This window comes from Chelon labrosus (assembly GCF_963514085.1).
Source record: "Chelon labrosus genome assembly, chromosome: 3".
Taxonomy (NCBI): domain Eukaryota; kingdom Metazoa; phylum Chordata; class Actinopteri; order Mugiliformes; family Mugilidae; genus Chelon; species Chelon labrosus.
The window spans coordinates 24,447,911-24,469,403 of NC_140339.1; the positions used below are offsets into that span (position 1 = coordinate 24,447,911).

Below are 21,493 nucleotides of genomic sequence, written 5' to 3' on the forward strand. Positions count from 1 at the left end.
CACAAACCTCTGGGATATGTCAATGTATCCCTCCGCCTGCGGTAGATGTGCTGAGGCTGGAGTAGCCACCATTTTGCATGTCTAGTGTGTTCCTCCCTCCATTGCTAATAGAGAAGATTCCAGTTATTTTCTGGCATCATTACGGCTAGTAAGTACATTTTAAGAATAATATGTCGGCAGGAATGTGTAAAAATGAAGTTGCGTGTAAGTAATTATCCGTGGTTTGATTGTATCAACATTGACAACTCTCACTGTGGCGCTGCATAGGAAGTCGCAGCCCTCAGTGCACCGGGGTTGTGCCTGTCAGCAGCTAAGTTAGCTAGCATGCTTAGCATGCCTTGCTAACAACCTGCTGGGCTAGGGATGTGAAGCTCAATAGCTTTATATGCTGTATGGTTGTCCACTCAGTCACAATCATCGTGACAACACGTATTGCCAATTTTATATATTTCTAGCTAGACGACGCAGCTAACCCTTGCATTTATTTCAGATAGTATTAGGAACAGGTAGTACAGAAACAAACGAATGGACAGGTGCTAGCTAACGCCACAGACTCGCTAGCTTGATAATCCAAATGCTTCAAGAAGGCCTAAACTGCATCATGTCCTGATCAATCGGCGATCAGAGTCAGGTGTAATGGCCTCTGGTTTCAATTCGTCAGTGTTGTGTAATGCTACTGATGTTAACTACAATTTCGTGAAATAATGTCAACCAAGGTGAAGCTACTGCTAGAGTGTCAATCTAATTTCTTGCCCTTTCTCTCAAGACACTAGTGTATATTAGGGTTAGCTCGTTGTTAGCTGGCTTTGAAAGGTGTCTTTTGGGTTAGTAACACTGACCATATGTCGCTGGGCTGCGTGTTTAGTAATGAAATTAGACTCGCCTAACATTTAAATGGTAAACATTTAAGCCTTAAGTCAACGTTGCATTTGAATACCCAGGAAGCTAACGATAGCTAGCTTAGTGCGCTGAGGACGTGGAGTCGGTTTTTGCTGTAGTTTCGAAAGAGTGTAACTTTGAGTTGATAGCACCTTAAATAACAATGTAGCACCCAGATATATGTTTTTTCTAATAATGTGTCGTGGTCATATGAATGACAGTTGTTTTCATAGAACAGTTTGTAGCTTAAGGAAGTCGGCTGCAAGTAGGAAGTGATCAAATGAGTGTGACGTACACTATTGGTGACTCCTGCATGTAATTGTAAGACAAGTTTTCTGTAGTGCCGCACTCGTAGTCGGTACAATAGAGCAGACATACTTTACACAAATGCAGGTGAAGCCAGGTCTCCTGAGGTCTTAACTGTTCCTCGATCTGTTGCATTTCTTATGCCGACACAGGAAAACTGCTTTAGGAAGGCTGGAAGTAGTATGTGTTTGCCATATTGTGAACCACTGACAAGGTGTTTGGGACCAACTACACTGGTATCTGTGATGACATGATGTGAAAGTTCGATGAACATATTTCTACACCACTCCATCTACAAACCAAGCTTTACTTACCCTTCATTTCTGATATTGCACCTCCATTCAGCTTTCCCTGCCTCCACTATGTGGGACTACGCACACAATAATACAACTATACTTTTTGGAACTTCTCTGTTTCTATGTATTGTCTGTTCTATAAGTCAGAAGTGAGTGAAACGCACCTTTACTGTAATGGCTTGTCATATGTGGAAGTTTTTATGAAATATCACTAAACTTACTCTGGGCTTACATGTTGCTGTTTGAAAGCAGGTTTTAATTGTTCAGATAGTCATATTGATGTTAAATTACTCGGTGTTAAAATCTGATGATGATGCTTGAAACAAGGCAGCAGTTAAATACATGAAACCCACTTAACTAGTTATACGAGCAGTGACTCAAATAAAACACGTTTGACTATATGGCTCATATGCAGGGATAACAGTTCATTATCGCACCATATTAAACACATCCATGAATGACACACTGCCTTCGAACACATTTGACTTGGAAAGTGACTACTCAGCCTTCCAGATTTTTCATTTCATCACGTTAAAGTCAGTGGTGGAGAAAGTATTGTAGGAGTCTGCATTAGTAGCAGTTTTTCAATAGCAATAGTGATGTTTATTTGCAGGCTAGTTCTTTGTTGAACCTTCGTTATCTGATCCGTTCTGTTGAGGAACTGGAGAGCCTCTACAGTTAAAATTTAGCTAAGCAATGGCTTTTTGCCATCTCAGCTGACCACTAGACTTTGAGCATATACTTCAAGTAATTTCACATACATTCATGTTGTGTGTGCATGTAGTCGACCTTGGTGGTAGGAGCAACGCACAATGGCTGAGTTGCAGGACTCAACATTTGAATGTGCCTGTTGGAAGTAGGCTGTGAACATAGAAGCTGACTCAATATCTCTATTCTTTTGTTGCTCACGATTGAGTATTGATAACGTCAATTATTTGTGACTATGTAAATATGCTGATTTCTTGAAGTTGAATAAGGAATAGTGTGGTTTGCTTTGATATTGCTGCATTTATAACATCTGAGTGCATAGCTGATTACAAAAATAGTGCAGTGCAGTGCTTTTCACCAGTGGTAGCTCTGTTTATGTTTCATTGTAGATCTGTCTGAGGAGCTGTATGTGTAGTTTAACTGCACAACTCTTTTCCAACAAAGGATGTGTCTATCCCCTCTAAGCATACAGTCTTGGTTAGTAATCTTGTTTAAAACCATGTTAAACTGTGCTTATAGTTTTATTGATACTATAAGGGTGACTTCTCAGAGTGGATAGGTTTACTGCTCCCTGTGGAAAATGGTAGGTGTGGCACGCTTTTCACTTGTTGCTGGTTGTCAGGCTCTGCAAGCTGATCTAGGCTGCCTCCTAAAATCTCAAGAGAGGAAACGCTTGTTATGAACATTTCACAATGTACGCAGAATATGCCATTAAAAGTGAGATGTGTGTGAGTGAAACATTGCTTATATATCAGGATTGGTTTTGTGGGCATAACCTCGCATGATCAATAATAATTATCGGTGATGGATATATGTTTAGCCGTATGACCCAAAGTGTCAAGCTATTATACTGTAGCTCCAAGTGGGTGACTGCACAGAGATGTTAAAAATACGATGCCGTCAAACTCATTGTTTTGTCATAGTGAGTTGTCCTGTAATGTACTGTAATCTGCTCTTTTACTTCTTTGTCATTTCTTCAATCTGACGGAAATAATTCTGATCAGAGACTCCAAACTGTTTAATAGACGCTACATAAACTTATTTTATAAAATTATGCATTAACATGACCCAAAACATCAATCCGAATATAACATATGTGCAAAGTTCTGTCTGCTGTGGATCGTCGATTCTGCCAGAAGTTTGCCTTTTTCCTAACTTTATGGACATCATAAATTCATTTAGCAGAAGATGACTGAGGTGGACCTACGTTCTCTAGAGCACAGGCCACATCAAATCTAGCTTAGTTCATCTTTTCAAACACATTCTTTCAACCATTTGTTGTTTTGCTACCACTGTGTTGCTACTGCCATCTTTCTGTCCCTCCTGGAAACTTGTTGTATTCCCTAAGTGGGACAAACATGCACAGAAAAAAAATCTATGTCTTTCAAATGGAGAGAAACAATTGGCTCAACAGTTACAAGGTTATTACAAGCTGATATTCTTCTTTTGAATGGCTTATCAAATGTTTACACCACCCCCTCTTAATCTGATTGAAAATTCCTAGAGCTGGATCAGGCCAATCAGCTCTGATTGAGGTGGATTTTATTTTGATTGCCCTGTTATATGTAAAGATAGCAACTGTCACACCTGGGCAAGATACCTCCACTTACACTGAGCTGAACTTTATGCTGCCCCCCAACTGTTGAGTCAGTTTATGTGTACTCCATCCTCTAGACTGTCTCACACATCTAATGTCGTTGTCTGTTAAACTAAACGCACTGTTCCATGTTTTGGAAGTGGCAATAAAAATGCTAAGTAAATGGAAAATTAAAAAAAAATTGAGTTTGGATTGTAGAAGAATGTGTTGTTGTACTTCAACTCCTAAGAATGAGGAAATGTAATTTAATCAGATCTCAGCAGAGGCTGGATTTACCTTCTTTAAAGTGTTCACATTTGATTACAAGCACAGCAAGAGCAGGGCAGCTGTGACTTATGGAGCCCAACACTGGGTCCTTTCAGTTCAGGTAATTTAAATGGTGTTAAGACAGACAGTAGATCTCTAGCTTTATTAAAGTCTGGCCTTGCACAACCACCACCCTCCCCACTCCTCTTTGATCACAGTGAATTCTTATATTCTCCACAAACCTCCACCTTATTCAACAAAGGATGCCCTCATTCCCTCTATGTCTGGGTCCTTATTTCCTTCAGTAGACTGGCATTTTTTTTTTTAAAGAATTTCTTTTCATCGCATCAGTGATGGTTGGTAATAAATGGGTAGGGATTTTTTTCATTTGGATTAAATATAGCATCTTTTAAGCAATACAGGTATAAAGTCAAAAGCAAACTGGGTATGTCAAAGCTAGATTTAAAATGAATGCTAGGTTAGTTTGTGAGTCATGTGGGAACAGGAGTCAGGGTTGATTTTGTATTGTAAGGCTCTCTGGCCTCAGCGTCAGCTGATTCATAACCTAGTAATATTTCTATAGATGTTATTGCAGGGCTCTAGGGAGAACAATGGCCTCAACATTACTGGATAAAACGAAAGCTTACAGTACATATTTAACCATGTAACAAGTGAAGAGACCCACAAGATGAATCTATTTTTGGCATTTGTCTGCATAATGGTGTCACCTGTACTCTATGTGCCGTTGGAAGCTGTGAAGGAAAAAAATCATCAGACTGATAGCCAGTTTCTAATCTCTCCTTTGAAATCACTTCTCAAATTCGTAGGAAGACGTCAGTACCGCAATAAATACATTCTCACTTGACTAAAATACATAGTAATGCAGCCAGTGTAAACATATCTGTAATGTTGTGTGACATGTTCTTTGTGAGATACATGGTCCTTGAAATCCTCTACCTTACTTGGATAATAAAACCAAGGACAGACTACTCAGTTAGAGTTGAAGTCATGCTTTTATAAAGTGCTTATCGATGCAGTCTCACATCTACATGAGTTACATTATTCATGAGAGATGTTGTGGGTCAGCAGTGCCATCCACTAGTTTACATAGTCATTTATTTAGGGTCTCTGCCCTGTCTCCTCTATGAAAGTGCATTGTGTGCCTCTCTACCAAACATCCACTTCAGCACTGGGTAGTTAGATGGAGAAAATGTGTTTGTTTGACAGGTAATTAGCATTGTTTTGTTGTTGTAGCAGCACTGTGGGACAAAATGTACCTATCTCTAAGTTAAGGGTCACCACTAATAGCTCTCCAGTCTAATCTTAAAATGCAATTACAACTGACCGAGTACATGAGAATTTACATTTCCTAAATGTTTTTCCTGATGAAATTTCTAACATGAATTTATTTGTGTGAAATAAATTTGTTTAGTCGTCATAGTTTAAAATAATCTTGCAGTCCAATCAAGAAGCTGACTGAGGCTGTCTTGCATATTAAAAACAACCTACTCGCTCTCACAGTCAAACGGTTGTCATAGCACTTTGTGCCTTGATGATTATGAAACCCTGTTCATTAAAGATTACTGTACAAGCTATTACGGAGTGTAATGACTCTAAAGACCTCAAGAGATTTGAAAACATATTCTAAGAGCTATGCATAAACGCAGTATCTCTCTACTACTCAAAAGATTTTGTTAAGTATATTGAGTTAAATTTGAAGATTGTTTTCTTGCCTGATGAGACAGCTTTGCCTTTTACCACCTTTGTGACTATTGCATCTGTTTGCGTGTTTGTTTTTTTTATTTATTTATTTTTTTTGTAAAATTTTAATTTTGGGTAATTGCTAAACATAGAGACATGAGATTTTATTCTCCCAACTAAACATGTGCTTCTTATAAATATTTAAAAGCTTAAAGCCTGTGTGCTCTTAGAAGCTTCTCTGTGAGGGAATTGAATTTCACCTGCTACTCTCCATTGCCTCTGCACATGTAAGACTACTTAAATGCTCTTAGTCATATTTGTGAAGTGAAATCTACATCATACCAATGTTTAATCATATTTTAGGATGTGGTCAGTATGTGGTCTGTATTCATGAATAAATTCTGACATGTTTTAAGTGTATAAGTGAACTTAATTGTCTCTGCCAGTTTTCATCATTTAAACTTTAGCGTTTTGGTGTTATGTAGTCTTTTGACTAACCCCTTTCTTTCTTTTGTGTTTTCCAGAGAATGCCAGCCCCGATCAGACTGCGGGAGCTGATCCGGACCATCCGGACAGCCCGGACCCAGGCAGAGGAGCGTGAGATGATCCAGAAAGAGTGTGCAGCTATCCGCTCGTCCTTCAGAGAGGAAGACAATACATACCGCTGCAGAAATGTGGCAAAGCTTCTTTATATGCACATGTTGGGCTATCCGGCACATTTTGGACAGGTAAATTAGGTGATGATAGGAAGACAGAATGTATTGAAGGTGTTGTTTTCCAATGATGTCATAGTATCACACAAATATCTGAGTAACAATGTCTTGTTTTTAGCTGGAGTGTCTGAAGCTGATTGCGTCCCAGAAGTTCACTGATAAACGAATAGGTTATTTGGGAGCTATGCTGCTGTTGGACGAGAGGCAGGATGTCCACCTACTAATGACAAATTGCATTAAGAAGTAAGTGGTGGCAAGACTTGCTGTTTGAAGAAAGATTAAAGCTGAGACATGAAACTTTTTGCTTCTCCATTATCAAATCCTTTGTCATCATGACACGTCTAAATATGCCACTGTGTATTATAGCATTCAAAGTTCTTCATTGTATTTATATTTTTGTGTTTCGATCGCTTATCTGACTCCTTTCTCCTGCGCCAGTGATTTGAATCACAGCACACAATATGTCCAGGGTCTGGCCTTGTGCACTTTAGGCTGCATGGGTTCTTCAGAAATGTGTCGTGACCTGGCAGGGGAGGTAGAGAAGCTGCTCAAAACATCCAACTCTTACTTGAGGAAAAAGGTAAGCTTCACTGTTTGTTGTATGTTTATATAAATACCTGAAGAATGTTAAATCCATTGCACTTTCTGAGATGAAATGAAGGTGTGTGCTCTGTGGTGTTCTGAGTCAATTTTCAGAAATGAAAATTTGTGTTAGATGTTAAACAGTGTCATATTTAAATATTTGTCGACAGGCAGCTTTGTGTGCAGTTCATGTCATCAGGAAGGTGCCAGAACTCATGGAAATGTTCCTTCCAGCCACAAAAAACCTGCTGGGCGAGAAGAACCACGGTACGTGTAAACGGTTTGTCAGGATGCTGTCGCTGGTTCATGAGGGAGTGTTATTGTTCTCCACAAAGACAGACTTCCCCCTATTTTTTGCTACTCATAGTGCTCTTCTCAGAACAGCTGGGCAGCTGATGTCCTTTTATGTAGTGTCCTTTCTAGAGGAGAATGGAATTAATGAGCCTGTCATAAACTCTGAACCTGGTTTGCCCCCTCCACATATGGGGGATATGCCAAAGGAAAAGATTTTCTGTCGCTGCTGAAATAACCTGATCTTCTTTGACACTGTGTGCCAATGCAGTAGTGATTGTTTTACATAGGACAGAAGATTGTTATTGTCTGTCTTTTAAAGGACACCGTGTATAATTGGAGCATGATGTGACATGGCCATGAGATGCACAAATAGGAATAGTCAGAAACTGCTATTGTGAAATTTCAGATGTGAACTTGTAACTATACATAATTGTAGTAATTGGACCACAGATCCTAATCCTACTATGTATTTTCACTTGCAAACACCAACATAATTAATGTTTACAAGTTCTCTTGTGACTTCTGTTATTGGTTTCACCACCTTTCATAATAGGACGTATTTATAGCTGTGTGGCATCAGAGCTCACCCACAAATGCTTTCCACTGCTGACCCTCGGTGTGTTGAGACTTGTTCCATTGAGATCAGGTCACTGGGAAATGTTTAGCCCCAAATCATATTCATGGTGCTGTCATCTGATGTCCACGACAGTTAATCATACGTACTCTATTGTGGCATGTTTTTTGACGTCTGACTTCTGTGTGACTGATCAGCCTTGGTAGTGGCACATGGAAATTTTGCATAATTGTGAAGATATGTAAAACAAAGACTGGGTGGTGTGGTTGACAAAACAGAGGACTTACAAAAACAAGGCAAACAAAGAAAAGCTGCGTTGTTCAGCAAATACAGTGAATCCTGATCAACTTGTGGTTGCCCATAACAAAATATAAATCAAATGCATTGGCAAATGTGTAAAAAGGAACATTACTGCGAGATTGTTCTATAATTGAAAGGGGAAAGTGTTTACCTTTTAAAGGTCATTGTAGGGAACAACTTCTTTATGATAACATATATAGTATACTGTGCTGCGCAAGCCTACCATTACTCACTGTATTTCTGAATGCTGACATTTTCATTCAAACCAAATAACCTTTATTTTTCTGTTTCCCCAGGTGTTCTCCACACATCAGTTGTCCTCCTCACTGAGATGTGTGAAAGAAGTCCTGACATGCTGGCCCACTTCAGAAAGGTACAAGCAGAATCTCTTACTTAAAGTAGTTTAAAGTAATTACTTATACATTTGTCTTAAGCTCACGTCACATTTCATTCTCCGTTTGCGCACACATTTTCGGTTAGAGTTCGGTTTTGGTTAGAGTTAAGCTAGACAAACATGTTGAACTGTTTGAGGTTTGGATTGCTCTACAGGTTTCCGCTACATTCAGTATTTGTTCTTAGTCTTTGATCTCCTACCACTGTCTTTTCCTCTTGTATTTCAACTGCTACTGTACCTCTCCTTCTCTAGGTGAAACCAAATTATGCCAGAAGCACCACTCCTCATGCTCATGATCTGAACATTATTTTAAACTCTCTGAAAGTGAATGATTTCCAATTTCCCCTCCCTAACATCTACCTCATATTTTTTCTGTCATTTGTCTTTGTTACAATTCCTGCATTGTGTTAGAATGAGAAGGTAAGAGTACATTCTGATCTCATAGCTGGTGCATGCTGTAAATAGTAATCACTCCTCACAGTCACCTCAAACGTAACCTGATTTGTGTTGAGTAATGTCATGTTGTGTTTTAATTTAGAATTTTAATTTCTTTAACTTGTACAGTGATCATTACTCTGTCAGTGTTTTAAATATTTAAAAAAAAAAAAAAAAAAAAAAAAAAACAACTGGTCCATTCGTCAGACACATTTCTCACTATTGTTTTGAATGTCATTATTTGCCTAAAATGCAACTCATTAGATCACTGTCTATTTGAAAGGGTGGGTGTTTTCACATGGTTGCCTCAGGTGTTGTCACCTAGAACAGATGATCTTCACTTTATCTGTGAGACTGCAAGAGGGAAGCTTATTATTTCACTGCCGGTCTTAGGCTTATATAGTTGTGGAGAGGTTCTGAGGAAGAGTTTGGCAGAAGTGCTACTGTGGTGTCATTCTTCAGATGTTTATATTTCTTTTAAAATTCCACTCTGGCATTTGGGGTTGATCGTTTGTCATCACAATAGTGAAGATTTATTCCCATGTTATCTCCGTGCTTCCTGTAAAGTGATCTGGTTTGGTATAAAGGGGAGTAATCCAGGGAGCATTCTGAAAAAGAAAAAAAGGCCTTCGAAAAAAAACTCCAAACCTTTTTATTTACATGCAACAAGTTGTTGGTGAGTCACAGTTAAGCTCATCCACCAATCGGGCTAGCATGTTCCCTTCTGCTAGTCTTCTTTTTTTATTATTTACACCTAACACTGTTCACGGTGCAACGTGTTGAAAAAAATACACAGTCATCTCATTTAATGCTTGATAAGATGGCAAACTAGTTCCCTAAATGTTGGAGTATTCCTTAAAGGCTATATTTTGAGGACCTATTTTAGAAGCCCAGGAGAGGAAATATCGATTGTAATGAGATATTATCCTGTGGTAATCTGATACATGTTTGTATTTTTTGCTGCCATATAATTAAACCCTAGTCTTACATGTAGCCATGTTGGGAAATGACAGTGTACATCACAAAGTCAAATGTTCTAACCCAATTTGTTTACAATCAGGGTTTTGATTTAATAACCTCAAAAAATGTATGATTCTGTCACACATTTTTGTTTTAATCATATTACCCTCCTTCAAACAAGAATCTCAGTACCTTGAATTTGGCTGGATGCCACCATGAAAGAGAAACTGTAAACTTTAAATGTTAATGAAGAACATTGTTATATAAATGCTGATAAGGAGAAGTAGATCATTTAATAGATCCACACTAAATATTGTGACACCTCCTCTTTTCTCCTCTGTTGTTGGTCTTTATAGCTGGTTCCACAGTTGGTGAGAATCCTGAAGAACCTAATAATGTCTGGGTACTCTCCTGAGCATGATGTGTCGGGCATAAGTGACCCTTTCCTGCAGGTACATTTTCCTTTTTCTTGAATTCAGTAATCTCCATTTTATGTGCATCCCACCAACAAGAAAGCATAACCGGAGCTTGTGAGGTGTATGCAGCTTAATGAGTTTGTTGTTTCATTAGGACAGAAATGTAAAATAAAAATGCAGTATTTAAACCTTTTTTTATTAAGAACTTTTGTTAGTGTTGATCATTTGTTATTAAACAGGGAGTTAAGTCAGATTCACCAAAAGTTTAATCATGTAAAAGCACGCCTACAGTAAAAGTAGGTCAAGTTATTCCAGTGTAAAATCAAAGTAAAATTACCAAGTTACCCGTGGCCAACAATAAATGATCTTACATTAAACTGACAGGAATGTTGTTTCCACTCCTTAGGTGCGGATATTGAGACTACTGCGGATTTTAGGCAAGAGCGATGATGACTCCAGTGAAGCAATGAATGACATTCTTGCACAGGTAAGACTGTACAAATATTTCATTACTTAGACTCAAAAGTCCATGGATTAAGTATTATTCTGACAAATTCATTGCTTATATTCTTGCAGGTTGCAACAAACACAGAGACAAGTAAAAATGTAGGCAATGCAATTCTGTACGAGACCGTACTGACTATAATGGACATCAAGTCTGAAAGTGGACTGAGGGTGAGTTGATTTAATTTAAAGGGAACTTGATAGCAACATTTTTATCCTGTCTAAATACCTTTTGTTTTTTACAGGTCTTGGCCATTAACATACTAGGTCGCTTCCTTCTTAACAATGACAAAAATATAAGGTAAATAATTCAATGTACTTGATCTTGAAGGCTAAGAAGAATCCTAAAATCCATTATGTAATAATTAACCCTAACGCTGGTGACATCTCTTACTTAAACTCTGTAGCTCTTATTATGTGAGAATATGAATACTCTCAAACTCTGCTATTCCAGATACGTGGCACTGACATCTCTACTAAAAACGGTACAAACAGACCACAACGCAGTGCAGAGGCATCGGAGCACCATCGTGGATTGCTTAAAAGACCTGGATGTATCCATCAAGAGGTGATTCACATTGCTCTACTACAACTACAATTTTACCCATTATTTAGCCATGTTGTTTCTCACCTTGGTCTTATTATTATTATTATTATTATTTTTTTCCCCATTGATGTGTAGACGTGCAATGGAGCTGAGCTTTGCCCTGGTGAATGGCAACAACATTAGAGGCATGATGAAGGAGCTGCTCTACTTCCTGGACTCCTGTGACCCGGAATTCAAAGCAGACTGTGCATCAGGAGTCTTTCTAGCTGCAGAGAAGTACGTCACCCCCACACACTACTTTGTAGTCATTTCAAAACACAATGTTTCTGCCCATGTCATGCTCAAAGCTGTGAAAATTTCAGATTTTAATTGTGTGTTTTGTACTAGCACGGAAGTTCATAGGAGTTTTTTTTTTTTTAAAGCCATTGTATTTGTGTGAATTGGATGCATTTAAACTTAATCTCTCTGTTGAGAGGTAATGAAATTGGCATGTTATTACAGAATACAATCAAGACAAGACTCATATCCATCAAGCTAAATGTTTGTTCGTACCACAGAGATGTTAAGCACTGAAATGCTGTATGATGATAAAATGAGTGATCCATCGTCTGACAGACTATGTTGATGCCATTTATTTTCTGACAGCATTTGTTTCATGGCTGTATAGATTTAATAGAACATAACATTTACGTCTTAGCTCTTTTTCTGGGACTAATCCATGTATGCTTTGTGTTCCAGATATGCTCCTTCGAAAAGATGGCACATAGACACCATTATGAGAGTCCTGACAACAGTATGTACATTACAAAAAACATATCTACAAATAAATATTTAAGGTTACTCTTCATCCCTCATTGACGTCTCTGTTCTTCCTTATAGGCAGGGAGCTATGTGCGAGACGATTCTGTTCCCAACCTCATCCAGCTCATCACCAACAGTGTGGAGATGCATGCCTATACCGTTCAGAGACTTTACAAAGCGCTGCTGGAGGACATCTCACAGGTCAGAGCAGTTCTGGTTTGGGTCATTACTAGATGCAGGACATATTTGTCTTTGAAGCTTGCAGTTACAGACTGTGCATTTCAAACTAGCTTAAAGGAGCATGAGAGACTGACTTGTATTTGTCTGTGTTCTGTAGCAACCTCTAGTGCAGGTAGCGTCTTGGTGCATAGGAGAGTACGGGGACCTGCTAGTGTCAGGGCAGTGCGAGGAGGAGGAGCCTATTCAGGTACACCAGCCACACACAAATTTAAGATCACACAAACCTAAGATAAACCCTGGGTCAGCAGTTAATTGAGCTGTTCTGTTATTTCTTTTGAATTAAGGTGACTGAGGATGAAGTTCTGGATGTGTTGGAAGGCCTTCTAGTGTCCAACCTGTCTACACCTGTGACTCGGGGTTATTCCCTTACTGCCATCATGAAGCTGTCTACTCGCTTCACCAGTGTAAAGTAAGTCATGTCCTTTTGCACCTGCCCTGTTGCCTCTCTGGTATTCCCTTTACATTTTTTTAACAGCGTTTTTTGATAAAAGATGAAAAACATTGATTTGATATTGTTGTTATTCAATATGACAGTGACACAGAGTTTTGTCCATGTGACTTTTTTGTCACCGTAACAAGATGGCGCTTCAGTCGGGTTGCAGGTTTATTTCCGAGCAGCCTTTTCTTTGAGACTGGGGTGTTTTAATGACAACAGCTCTGCAAATGAGATGCTCCTGAGGTTGATGAGAAATTAGTTTTGTCAGATCACTTTAAAGTAGATCCAGAGCATGAGCATAACAACTGTCAGAAGGCATCCATTAATTAGTGTTTGTAGTTTGGTATTTGGTAAGTAGTACTGTATGCCTGTTATTAATATTATGCTTTTAAAAGGTTATAAACAATAACAATGCCTTTTTTAAGTCACTTGTGACCCATGACATGTAATGCTACACAAATATCTGGTTGCCAGTATGGTAAAGTACATGATCTATAACCAGTGCCACCTTTCCTCTTTGCTAACTTGTAACATTTAAACATTTTTTGTTACAGCCGAATCAAGAAGGTGGTTTCCATATATGGCAGTAGCATTGATGTGGAACTTCAGCAGAGAGCTGTCGAGTACAATGCCCTTTTCAAGAAATACGACCACATGAGGTAAAAGTGCTTCATTTTCAGCCATCACATCTGCCACATTGTACCAGTCAGTAAATTTAGAAGAAAAAAAAAGCTGTGAGTTTGGCCCATCATTTGTCCTTTCATGTTTTTTGACAATAGGCCAGCTCTCCTAGAGCGAATGCCCATTATGGAGAAAACTGCTACTAATGGCCCCACAGAGATTGTACAGACAAATGGGGAGACAGAGCCCTCTGTTGTGGAACCAAAACATCCACCACTTGTCACCCAGCCAACCAACCAGGTGAGGGCAGCTAAACTCGCTCTATTATCGAGAATATACAAATCCTGAATGACCTAACTCCCTATTTTGCATTGTAAGATGGTGTTGTGTTGGTCAGTAATTGATAATAAACCTTTTTTATTCTATAGTATTATTGTAAATGGATATATGTATACATATGTGCATGTACAGCATTGCAAGTGTTTTATAATCTTTACGTTTTGTCTTCTTTCCCAAGGCTAATGATTTGTTAGACTTGCTGGGTGGTAATGATGTGCCGGTAATCCAGACCACAATGCCCACCAAGCCTGCCTCAGCTGGTGGAGAGCTGCTTGATTTGCTGGGTGACCTCTCGCTAAGTGGTAGGATGCTCTGTTTCTTCTCTTATGCCTTATAGAACATAACAAGGACATGGCATTAACCTTGATTTTTGTTGTGAATGGGATTCCCAACCCTTGACTTTTCCTGCTTGATCTTAGTATGAAAAGTGAATATGTCTTCCTATAGGTTTATTTTAACGTCATAGTGTGGATATTGGTAGTGACCTTTTGGCCTCTAGACCAGAAGTTATAATCGTCAATTATTGTTCAAAATGTGGTTCAGAATTTGTGACAACTAACAACTGTTGGTAACCGATTTTAGCGATGCTCCAGCGTCTCATTGTAAATGACTCTCTGTTATGATATGAGACACGTGGAAAAGGTGACTCATATATATTATGTGTCAATGTCGCCTCAAACCCTGGTGTGTTGCTCTCCCCTTCCCAGGCGGTCCAGCCCCTGCTCCTGCTCCCTCAGTGCCCACTTCCCAACCTCCTTTCCTCTTGGATGGCCTCTCCTCACAGCCCCTGTTTAATGACATTGCAGCTGCAGGTGAGTCTGTTGTTCCCTTTGACCATCCATCTACTGCCAAATACAGAGTAGTTGAGTTTTTGTTTTCTGGGATTAGCATGACCCATCTAGTGAAATGTTACTGGTCATATCTGTAAATCTATTGACCATCTACTCCCTCTGAAATCTCTGTATAGGTATTCCTCCTATGACGGCATACAACAAGAATGGTCTGAAGATAGACTTTACATTTGAGAGAGCTAATCCCAACCCAAACATCGCTGTCATCACCATCCATGCATCCAACACGACGGAGGCTGACATGACCGACTTTGTTTTTCAGGCTGCAGTACCAAAGGTAAGCAGGTTTGACACTAATATTGCATGGCTTAAATATAAAACGTTCCTCCGTGTAGCAGTCTTCATTTTAATGTAGCTTCACAGTGAAGCTACTGAATAGCCTACAGTCTTCCAGTGGTTTTACGTGGCTGACTCAGTAAGTGCTAACAATGTGTACTACAAAAAACTATGAATATAGTAAATGCAGGATCTTTAACACGATAACACTGCTCACACTGCCCTGACTTTTTGTGGAAAAAAGTTATTTGCTGGGAAATAGACAGTTTTAATGTATTGATGTTCATGCTCTTGTAAGTATATATTTTCTTTCCAAGAACATGATGTGTCTAGTGTCAACACTATCTGAGATCAGACTCTGTTGGTTGACAGACCTGTTTGATGTTTTTAAGGAACTTTCGGTGTCAGTGGAATACCAAATCAACTCCAAGTATTTGGCTGCATTTTGCAAAGCGATTTATGTCAACAGGAAATGATTGTTTTTAGAAGCTGAAGAAGGGAGCCTTATGTCAACCATACTGCTCGTGACGCCATCCCAGTCTCCATTTTGCAAGACAAAAAGATAAAATCCATAAATAAGTGGAACCTCATACAGAGGTTCAGGCAATTTAAACGCCGTTTGAGTGACTTTTACTTGCCCACATTACCTAGTTTACAGTCAGCTTATCTAATGGATAAATTGTGTGTCATTAAGTCATTTGAACTGAACATCAGTTGTGATCAGTGCCTGATCAAAGCGAGCATCCTCAGTTTAAACTGTTGCAATGGCCTCATTTCTCCATGGATATCATTAAATTTTCATCTAACAGTGTGTCCTCTATCTGTTTCTCAGACATTCCAGCTGCAGCTCCTCTCCCCTAGTAGTAATGTTGTCCCAGCACTCAACCAGGGGACTGTCACACAGGTCATCAGAGTTCTAAACCCACAGAAGGTGAGTTTATCCACAAACCTATGTGGTCACTTTTGCTAATTATTTGCACACCTGGCACGTGTCATTTGTGATCTGTAAGAATTTTCTCTTTAATAAACGCAATCATCCTCACAAAATTTCAGCAACAGCTACGAATGAGGATCAAGCTGACGTACACCCACAAAGGCTCGGCTGTGCAAGACCTGGCTGAGGTTAATAACTTCCCCCCTCAGTCCTGGCAGTGATGAGCTGCTCCCGTTGCTCTTAAAAGCCCCACCAAGGGAACTATGAAAACGATTTTCCTTTCACCTCCCACCTTTCTTCCAACGGATCCCCCTGTGACATCACTGCAGACCGCTGCCCTCGAGTTGCATGGGAAGCAGCAGAGCATTGAACACAGGAGAAAAATACAGATGTTACGAAGACCCTATTGACTATCGACATCACGAGAATAATTGGGAAAAACATATCAATCAATGAACTTTCTCCTCTTTTTTTTTTCTTAATTGGTTTCCACAGTCTATTAATGCTTAGTACAACGCACCCTCTGCTCAGCACCATTCCCATCCACTAAAGCACATATGCACACCATCCACTGTGGTACACCTTACCTCTCAGGTCTCTGTAGAGAACAAGTGTGTTCCACTATGAGCACTTCAGTAACCAGTTTTATTTTAAAATGCAGTTGAAACACTTTGCTCCTTTGATATTTATGATTGGCTTCAGATTTTTATATGAACCTTCAGTCCCACGATGGCAGCAGAAAAACCTCTGAAATATCTGTTTAGTGCAGTTATAAATCACCTTGTTTTTGACCCTCCACTTCATGAGTGATATAACTTGTCAGAGTTGTATTCATTTTGAATTACATTAATTTGCTTAAAGCATGTTTGAGCATCGTCTAGATCACAATCACTCGGAAGGGGATTTTCTGATTCCAGTAGTAGGCCTCTTTTATCCTATGTTTCTATAGGACGGCGTCTACATTTGATTTGTCACTATGATTGGAATGGGAACAGCCCTCTTTGATCACCTGTGGTTAGTTGAAGAAAACATCCTCAGATTAACCCAGAGCTTTCATCTCATCTGTAGTAAAGTGACAGTTTTTAGATCTGTGTGATAAACGGTTAATTGTTCTGCATAGTTTGAGGACGTTCATTCGTTCCGATGGATATACAATAAATCCAGGCCTGAACATTATCTGAAAACAAATTGATTGCGTTTGTGTTTGAAATCTGTGTTTGAAATCTTTCTGCATCTGTGTCCTCAGTCTGGCTTGCAATTTAGTTACATTTCAGATTTGTTTAACTTGGTTGAACGTGGTCATCATATGCACATACATGTAAATTAAGCTTGTTATGAATGTAGTTACATGCACTGAATGCTTTCCCTCCCCCTCCTTAAGTCTTCTTTTTCATGTCTTCTTTGACGGTGACACTCATTACTATTGCCACTATTTTTGTGACAGTATGTTTTATTTCTGCAGTAATTTGACTTAATTTATGCCTGATATCAAAGTGATGTGCCTTTCTGACTTAGCTAGATAAAAGCCCCTGAAGCATTGGGTTCATATGAGCGCTGTTTGTAAGTCTGCTTGTGTGATGATGTTGTTTTCAATCTGAGGGAAGTGGTCCTGATGGATTAGAGTTGGTATATCACTTAATTTTATTAGAATTTAGAATTTCCTCACTTATTTGTCTAATAAGTTAATTATCAGTCACCCACTAATACTGGCCCACGTGGATATCCACAGAAATGTCTTGTTGTCTTGACAAAAGTATAAATTATTGCTACATGTTGTTGATTGTTTCTTTACAGTGTGGCAGATTTTTAAATAAATTCCTGCAAGTCTTGCAAACAAAGGAAATCTCTAAAGATAACGGCAGCTAAAAGATGTAAACATTTCATAAGCTGGCATGAAGGTTTCAGGAGAAAAGTAGGAATGGCGTTTAAATATCACTAAGGACTCCCTCCCCCAACACACACGCACACACACCAACAAACACTGAAATGTCAGTTTGGATCACTTGGTGAGGTACTGGAACAGGTTGTTCTGTGGTGACTGTTTGATGATTTGACTCTTTGATTTCTTTGCTCTCGTCTTCTCCGAATCAGAATTCTGACCATGCTGTCGGGGACGGTTACCTTAATACCTCACAATGTTCTCTTTCTTTTTTCTGTTAACCTTCAGTGGCAGTAGACAGCTTTGTTTAGTCATGAATTGCAATCAAGGGGAGCATCTGCATGAGAGAAACTAACAGTAGTTTGTATCTTACTTAACCTGCGATGCTGTGTTGACGTCCTCGGATGTTCAGTCGGGCTGTATAATTCTTTTCACTATGCTTCACTATCTTCTAACTTCTGTGACCAAATCAGAGAGACTATTAGCTTTGGAAATATTTTTGAGCTATGATATGTGTATATGGAGAAAATTATTTCGGTTTAACTTTTTTTTTTCTTCTTCTGTTGTTGACAAATGCTATATTGGCTTTTTTTTCTGTACATATTGAGGGCTTTTACAATTTTGTCTCTTGTACTATCTTTCATCCTTTTTTTAGATGCCATTTTCTAAAAAATTCCAATTATTCACAATGTATATTGTCTAAATAGATCTAGTCAACATCAGTCTATTGAGACTTCCCTGTATCATCACTCATTCATTGTAAAAGATATATGATCTGCTGCCTGTACATTGTAAATAGTTGTAAAACAAACGAACGCTGATCAGATTAAATAAAACCCACATGAAGACTTAAAAGAATAGCTAGAAAGTATAATTGTATGCATATATGTAAAAAAAGAAAAAAAAATAGAAGAAAAAAGATGCAATTGATCTGGATTTAATTTACTATTTGTCCTTCATGATCAGATGTGTCATCTTCTTTTACAAAGATAGTTGGCTGGTCAGCAGGTTACTTGGTGGGGCTCTTTGGGATGTTGAAATAAGGGTTGAGTCTGTCTTAACAGATGTTGTCTGAATGACGTACTGTACTACTGAGAAACTGAAGCACAGTGCTGCGCAGCGGCAGAAGTGGCACCTCGCTTCATCTGCTTCCCCTCAGTCGCCTCATGTATGCCCTCCTTTGAAGAGGAGGAGCAGCTTTCTTTGCTGAGAAGCAACTCTTCCTTCTGGCCTTACGTGCACTCTTGTCAATTCACATCTATTAAACTCTCTTCAACCTACAAACTGCATCAGGAAATGATGCCCCCTGTGATTTCTGATTTCGGTGTGTTCGCTCTCTTGTAGTTGCCTGGTTACCTTTTCGTCTGCCATGTTGCACCTTCCTAAAAGCATCATTTCAAGCAAGCAAGCAAGGCCACGAATAGTATGGTTTTTTTAGAACTCATTGTAAATCTTTTTTTTTTTTCCACATTGTGATTTAAATAGGTTTTTAGTAGGTAATGGGTGTGTTAAAGGATTTCAAACATGTATGACCCTGGGTCTGAACAATATGGTGCATTCTTTTGGTTTCCTTTCTTTCTTTTAGTTGCTTATCGCCGAAGTTATTTGTGTCTGCATGGCACGACATTCACTTAATCTTTGCACTCTCCGAAACAAAAGGTGATGCTGTAACACATCACGTGAAATTGATCTGAGCCTACGCTATTTTATTGATTCAAACTTGACGTGGCTGCAAATCAGGGCAGGATACGACGGTGAAAGGCAGTGGACTTTGTAATCCAGCTCTGGTTAACCAACACCTCAACAAACCTGGGGAAAGTTTGTGCTACACGCTAACAACCACAAGGGGGAGCTGTGCAAACTGGAAGTCTGACTGGGATGAGGAAAGGAAGTTTCATTCATCTATTCCTGAATGTTTTTTTGTTTGTGTTGTATGTATTATCTTATTCAACCAGTATGTACCCTTATTAATCACAACAGATCATTTTGTTCGATGATCAAGTAATTCATGCAGTTTAAAATGTACAAATGGAAAATGAACCCAACGTGAGCGCTCTGGACACTGTAACTTAAAACAAGAAAAGAAATGGAAAGCTATACCTATCAGCGGTGTGCTCAGTGATGTGTGTGTGTGAGTGTGTGTGTGAGTATATCAGAGAAAGACAGAAGCGTGATGGTGTGCAACATGTCTTTTAATCAACATAGGACAGGATTATTTGGTTTTGGCTGCAATTTCAGCTTTCATCTTCTGATCTGCATGTGAAAACCAGTGTAAATAATGCCATTTCTACTCTTGACCTGAGACTGGGTTTCTTTGTTTTTCTGAAACGCAAGAAAAGTTCAAATTGTAAAATCTGTCGCGCCATAATCCTGGGTCAGTTCTAACTTGTAACATTAGAGGGTGTTCAGGTAGTACTTACAATGCTGTTTTTAAGAGGGTCTTGAAAGTGCACATCTGTCATTTGAATTAATTGGAGAATTGATTTTTGTTTTAGTTTTGAATCCTGTGTGTAAAGGGCTTGGAGGAGCGTCTGAGTTACCACCACGTTCACTGTTGAATCAAAAATGAATGCATCGACTGTACTTTGAGAACAAAATCTGTAACCTGTACCCCCCCACCCACCCTCCCCTCAAAGACCTTCCCCGACTGACAGCAAAATTGTATCTGATTTGTTGGGGGAAGGTGAAGTCATGAGTTTCACTGTCCAGTTTGACGCGTTGAACTGTATGCCAGCTTCAAGGCTTCAAGGTGAGTGTGAATGTCGGACTGAAAATATGAAGTGATGATTAAAGACGAGAGGTTGTAAACTATTAAATGGGATATTTTCAATTTATGCTGTGTATTCTTGTCTTTGGGTTGGAGAAAATGATCAAGCGAATAAAAAGTCAAAAATCTAGTTGAACTATGGTAGTTTGTTTTCTTGGTTGGGTTGGGGGCTATACATAAATGTTCCATTTATCACCTTTATTATCAAATGGATGACAAGCATTGTTCAGTGTCCATATTGGATTCAGTTTCTACATTTATGGCATTGCCACATATAGAGATTTGATCAGAATAAAACTTTTATTCGTATTATCCACACTTAACCTTATTTTTTAATTTTTATTTATTTTTCTAATGGTGTCAGTAAACAAGGGAATTCAGTCGAACAAGTTAAATGAACATTGGTGCCTTTTAATCAGCTTCCCCACCTGTAGTTTAAGATTAAACTACAGGTTATGGCTATGGCTTCAAGATAATGTGTTTTTAAGAAGTATGGGAAATTGATGATTACTGAGGAAAAGTGGTGCTCTGCAGAACTGAGCTTTCAAGATAAAGTGTCAGAGTAGGCTTTGAAAAGCACAAGTGTGAAATAATAAATAAATTATGATTAAAAAACTTGCCTAACTGCTTTGGTGCCTGGGTCCTAACATTGTCTGTGGTGTCCACAGTCACCACTGAACACTTGAAAACACTTGTGGATTCTCCTACAAGTTTTATAAAAGCTGTTAAAAAGGCCTTACTGCACGATAGGATTTCAGAATTAATGTTAAATCAAAGCGACCTCTTTTGGCAATTCTGCTATACGCCGGGCATAACATTATGACCACCTTCCTAATATTGTGTAGGTCTCCACTGGGGACTGATCCCACAGATACTTGATTGGTTTGGGATCTAGTG

At 38.9% G+C, this 21,493-nt stretch overlaps 1 protein-coding gene across 1 annotated transcript; it reads left to right on the forward strand.

The window, feature by feature from the left end:
* The first annotated feature begins 48 nt into the window (after window positions 1-48).
* ap1g1 (adaptor related protein complex 1 subunit gamma 1) lies at window positions 49-20,797 on the forward strand. Its single transcript, XM_084541960.1, has 23 exons — window positions 49-148; window positions 6,258-6,461; window positions 6,565-6,689; window positions 6,885-7,026; window positions 7,199-7,295; window positions 8,493-8,569; window positions 10,342-10,437; window positions 10,808-10,888; window positions 10,978-11,076; window positions 11,151-11,206; window positions 11,360-11,473; window positions 11,588-11,728; window positions 12,191-12,245; window positions 12,332-12,454; window positions 12,591-12,680; window positions 12,778-12,902; window positions 13,484-13,588; window positions 13,709-13,850; window positions 14,068-14,191; window positions 14,597-14,701; window positions 14,857-15,017; window positions 15,849-15,947; window positions 16,070-20,797. Exons 2-23 carry the CDS (start codon window positions 6,261-6,263, stop codon window positions 16,169-16,171), a joined length of 2,460 nt encoding a protein of 819 aa, XP_084398086.1. The 5' UTR covers window positions 49-148; window positions 6,258-6,260; the 3' UTR covers window positions 16,172-20,797.
* The last annotated feature ends 696 nt before the right edge of the window (window positions 20,798-21,493 follow it).

Excerpts from the sequence above, each read along its gene's own strand:
- ap1g1 (XM_084541960.1), top strand. The coding sequence starts at position 6,261 with ATGCCAGCCCCGATCAGACTGCGGGAGCTGATCCGGACCATCCGGACA. Across the intron at positions 12,455-12,590 it reads TGCTGGAGGACATCTCACAG|CAACCTCTAGTGCAGGTAGC; the intron begins GTCAGAGCAGTT and ends TGTGTTCTGTAG. Across the intron at positions 15,018-15,848 it reads TTCAGGCTGCAGTACCAAAG|ACATTCCAGCTGCAGCTCCT; the intron begins GTAAGCAGGTTT and ends TCTGTTTCTCAG.